The following is a 5,000-nucleotide window of genomic DNA, read 5'->3' as shown; positions in this document are numbered from 1 at the left end:
AGGTGCTGGGGTGGCGCAGAAGGCTTGCCTTCTTCTCCCTGGCGGGGTCTGCAGGCATGGAGTGGTCGGACAGGAAGTGAGCCGTGCTTATCGCCCCCTGCTGGCGGGGCTCTGAGAGACACGAAGGCACTTTGGTGGCGGAGCAGGGGATTGTGGGATAGCACGCGGAGACAGGTGAGTCGGGCAGAGCAGGCGAGTCAGGGGCCTCGTCCCTTTCCTGGGCGCTGGGAGCCTCGGGTCTTGGGGGGTTTCGGCCACCCTGACGGCTGACGGGGTCGGGGAGCGGGAAGGTGCCGATGCCGCTGTCAAGGGTCCGCATCTGACAAGGAGAGCCTGGTAGAGGTGGAGTGAGCGAGCGAGCGATGGAGGGAGGGAAGGAGGGATAGAGGAATGGAGAGAAGGACAGAAATGGGATAACAAAAAGAGAAACAAATGATAATGGAGGAGCTGGAGTCACATAAACTGAAAGGGTGAGTGGGTGAACAGGGCGTCTGTGAGAGGGGTCAGAGGTCATGACAGAGGGGCAGAATGAGGGTCACAGAGATAACAGGGTTATTCAGATTCAAGAAAAAAGTAGACTGGTACATTAAGACTGGTATATTAAGTATACTGGTATATTAAGACTGGTACATTAAGACTGGTATATTAAGACTGGGTATATGAAGTATACTGGTATATGAAGTATACTGGTATATTAAGACTGGTACATTAAGACTGGTACATCAAGACTGGTATAGTAAGTCTGGTATAATAAGTATACTGGTATATTAAGACTGGTATATGAAGTATACTGGTATATGAAGTTTACTGGTATATTAAGTATACTGGTATATTAAGACTGGTATATGAAGTATACTGGTATATTAAATATACTGGTATATTAAGACTGGTATATGAAGTATACTGGTATATTAAGACTGGTACATTAAGACTGGTATATTAAGTTTACTGGTATATTAAGAGATAACTTCAGTCAATCATGTCAATCATGTCAGAACTTCATGAAGCTGTGGTCAACCATGAAAGCTGTTGGTGTCATTTGTTTCTTCAACAGAGCTTCACATCCATTGGCAAAAGAACAAGTACATTTGTACAGTGTTCAGTTCATAAAGTCTCACTGTCCATAGACCTGGACTGCATACCTGGGCTCTTCTTATGAGAGGCTAGAGTCCAGATTCAACAGAAAATACACTCAGTAGGACTGATGCGCTCAGTGGCTTTCATAACGTTGGTGCATGAATGACGAGTCTGTTCATTCTGACTGACCCATTCAAACCATGAAAAATAACTATGAAATTTCAGTCTCTGACTCTCAGCCTGTGCTGCACCAATCCAAACACACACACACACACACACACACACACACACACCAATCAATCCAAAATGGAACCTCAACAGGACGGCAGTGCATGCGTCGAGAATTCATGACGCTCTCCACCCTCCCACACTGCGGCAACGGTCAGCTAGACCACCCCACTGCCCCTCTCGCTCCTGCAAGATGTCCCATATGTAATGTTTTAGACGCCCACGACTCAACAGATGGCTTTGCATTTCAAGTGTAGATGTCACAGCGCTCTTGCTCTCTATCTATGTCTCTTACACAGACACACACACACACACACACACACACACACAATCTCTCTTTCTGTCTGTCTTTCTGTCTGTCTGTCTCCCTTGCTTTCTCTCACTCTCTCTGTCAATCACTCTATCTCTCACACAAACACACTGTTACTTCATGCCTCTCCATCTCTCTCTCTCTCTCTGTCTCTTTCTCTCTCTCTCTCTCTCTCTCTCTCTGTCTGCATCTCACTCTTTCCCTGTCTCTCTCCAACTCTGCAAAAACACTGCAAACAGACAGAATAGAATTTGGTTGAGCGAAAGGCTCAGACTCAGTCCTCTGGTTGCGCATACAGGATCGAGAGATAAAGAGAGCTCTTCAGAGCAGAGAGAGGTCTGAGGGGGCCATTCAGAATAGATTGTATTTTTCTTCAGCTGAGGTACCACATGTAAACTGAATCTTAATGGGGGACAGGGGAAGAGCTCAGTCCTGTTGTGATCCACACTCCTGAAGTGAGCCAACACATGTACAACCCCCCTCCGCTGCTCTTGTTTTGGTTGTTTTGTTCCTCTCTCTCTGAAGCAGAGTGTGTGTGTGTGTGTGTGTCTCTCTTCCTCTCTCTCTGAAGCAGAGTGTGTGTGTGTGTGTGTGTGTGTGTTTGTGTGTGTGTGTGTGTGTGTGTGTGTCTCTCTCTCTTCCTCTCTCTCTGAAGCAGAGTGTGTGTGTGTGTGTGTGTGTGTGTGTGTCTCTTCCTCTCTCTCTGAAGCAGAGTTTGTGTGTGTGTGTGTGTGTGGTGTGTGAGTGTGTGTGTGTGTGTGTGTGTGTGTGTGTGTGTGTGTGTCTCTCTCTTTTCTCTCTCTCTGAAGCAGAGTGGCCTTAGCTGTGATTTTCTTAACACTCTGCAGCCACCAGTCATAGAGCTAGAGCCTTCATCAAGAAACATCCACTCTCCTCTCTCTCTCTCTCTCTCTCTCTCTCTCTCTCTCTCTATCACCTAGTTCTTTCTTTCTTTCCTCATCCTCTATTTATCTTTTCCTTTCTTGGTCCCTCCCTGTCAGTTTTCTCTTTCTCTCTTCCCCCCCTCCGATATCACTCTCTCTCTCTCCCTCTCTCTCTCTCTCTCTCCCTCTCTCTAACACTGCCTTACTGTCTTTCTATCTCTCTCTTTTGATCTCTCTTTTCCTCTCTCTTCCTCTCTCACTCTCTCTCTCTCTGTTCCTATGATCTCACACCCTTCAATCTACCTCCCCATTATAATGGGAGCTATCTCTACAGCAAGGTTTGTGTGTGTGTGTGTGTGTGTGTGTGTGTGTGTGTGTGTGTGTGTGTGGGAGCTATCTCTACAGCGAGGTATGTCTCCCCTGGAAGAGCCCTCCATCGCTCCGACCTTAATGACTAGACAGAGGTGACGGGAGGCGCTTGTCTGTGTGTGAGCGGGTGTGTGTGTGTGTGTGTCCGTCTGCGTGTGTGAGCGGGTGTGTAGATGTGTGTGTGTGTGTGTGTGTGTGAGCAGGTGTGTAGGTGCGTGTGTGTGTGTGAGTAGACAGACTGAGAGAGAGAATGAAAGAAAGAGAGACGCTCTGACTTCAGATGAGTCCGCCGTCGAGACAGAGCGATAATCACCTCCTTAAGCCCACAAGCCAGTCGATGGCAACGCTTTTCTTTTTCCTTTCTACTCCTTTCTCTACATTTCCTTCTTTCTTTCTGATGTCGCTCATGAAGAGAGTGAGATAGCTGCTGCCAATCAGTGTGCAGAAGCAACAACAACAGATGATTTGCCTGCCACTGTGCTATACGGCTATCTTGTTTTTGTTCTCGGCGTGGGTTCGAGAAGTTGATCTGTGGCAGAGTCTGGGTAATAATGACAGATGTGCTCCATCTATACGCCCCCTCAGAGGAGGAAATTCAGACCAAACGAGATGCCAATCTCCAATATCAAATCTCAAAATGGAAGATAGTTAATATGAGGTAAACATAACAAGTGGATTTTCTTTGAAGTCTATCCGCGCGCCAGGAAGATAGTTATCTGGCAAATGTGGGAGTGAGTGTTGGTGTTGGTATGTCTGTCCATGTGTGTGTGAGGTATTTTGTGTGTGTGTGTGTGTGTGTGTGTGTGTGTGTGGCCATGTTTGTGTCACCTTTTTTTGTGTGTGTGTGTGTGTGTGTGTGTGTGTGTGTGTGTGTGTGTGTGTGTGTGTTTGTTTGCGTGTGTGTCCATGTTTGTGTGAGCTCTTTGTGTGTGTGTGTGTGTGTGTGTGTATCCATGAGTGTGTCTACTTCTCATACCTCTTCTTGTGTCATTATGTTGTGAGAGCGACTTTTCCCGCTCCGGTGCTCGATAGAAATGATTGCAACAGATGGCCCCGACGTGTCCCCCGAACACAAATCTCGGTTGAATAATTTTGCCAGAGGTGTTCCTGGTGACAGTTTATAAGAACCCGAAGCGCATACCTCATATGAGATTGCACCGACATCACTGCTTGCCTTCACCATGATTCAAATGTATTGTTCTCTTAGAGTGTGTGTGCTCAGGGTCATATGTTGATGTATGACGCCAGCCGCACAGAAAACAAGAGGAAGTCTTTAAATCACACAAACATGCACGCACAACACACAGTCACAACAGCACACACACACACACACACACACACACACACACACACACACACACACACTCTCACACACACATGCACGCACAACACACAGACACAACAGCACACACACACACACACACACATACACAAACTAAAGTATGCTATTTGTCAAAGACCAAGAACAGAATTCGAGACAGATAATGCTCATAACAAAGAGATAAGCGGTTATGGTCCAATAGAAAACATTACAAATGAACGAATTAAGAAAATGCAAGTCACAGTCGTTTTTATCTGAGGAACATTTCAGACCACCACAAACACGAGCATACTAACATGAAATAACATTGATTTTTCTGTGATTGCCCATTTTCTGTGCTCTTCCATACTTTAATACTGAAGGTGCTTGAGGCAGTTCTGCCGAATAACACACAGCCTCACGTTGAGACATACAAACCTAATACTGACACGCTGAACTTTATAGTAAGCATTTATAAAAATGACTGGCTGCCATTTCATACACTGCAGGGCAAATATCTCCTTCCTTTAACCTACTCCAATTTTCCTTATGATATCCTCAGACCTTGGTGTACTTTCTCAAACGTCAAACAAAAAAAGGTTTAACTCTGAAGAAGCGCAGCAGACAAAACAGCGATCTTGGAGTGAAGAAGGTCTCAGAGAGAAATAATAAACGGCCACAAATTGATCAGGTTTAAGTAACTTGAGTTAGTCACCCTGTCAAAGGCATTCCATATTCCATAGCCAAGACAGCAAACATCGGGGGGAAAAATCTCACCAGTTATCGCATCCTATAGACTTACTTGCCATTCACTTTTATATTGTCAACTGTG

General features: G+C 45.8%; 1 protein-coding gene across 1 annotated transcript in view; it reads right to left on the bottom strand.

The window, feature by feature from the left end:
• LOC308375282 (nck-associated protein 5-like) overlaps window positions 1-5,000 on the bottom strand; it is a gene marked incomplete at its 5' end in the record, with an annotated part of 164,912 nt that overhangs the window by 24,699 nt on the left and 135,213 nt on the right. The window contains 1 exon segment of the mRNA XM_080851357.1: window positions 1-333. This exon segment is cut by the window's left edge and continues 3 nt beyond it. Coding sequence (XP_080707483.1) covers window positions 1-333 — 333 coding nt within the window.

Source organism: Sprattus sprattus (genome assembly GCF_963457725.1).
Source record: "Sprattus sprattus genome assembly, chromosome: 14".
Lineage (NCBI taxonomy): Eukaryota > Metazoa > Chordata > Actinopteri > Clupeiformes > Clupeidae > Sprattus > Sprattus sprattus.
This window is presented reverse-complemented; position numbering and strand designations above follow the sequence as displayed.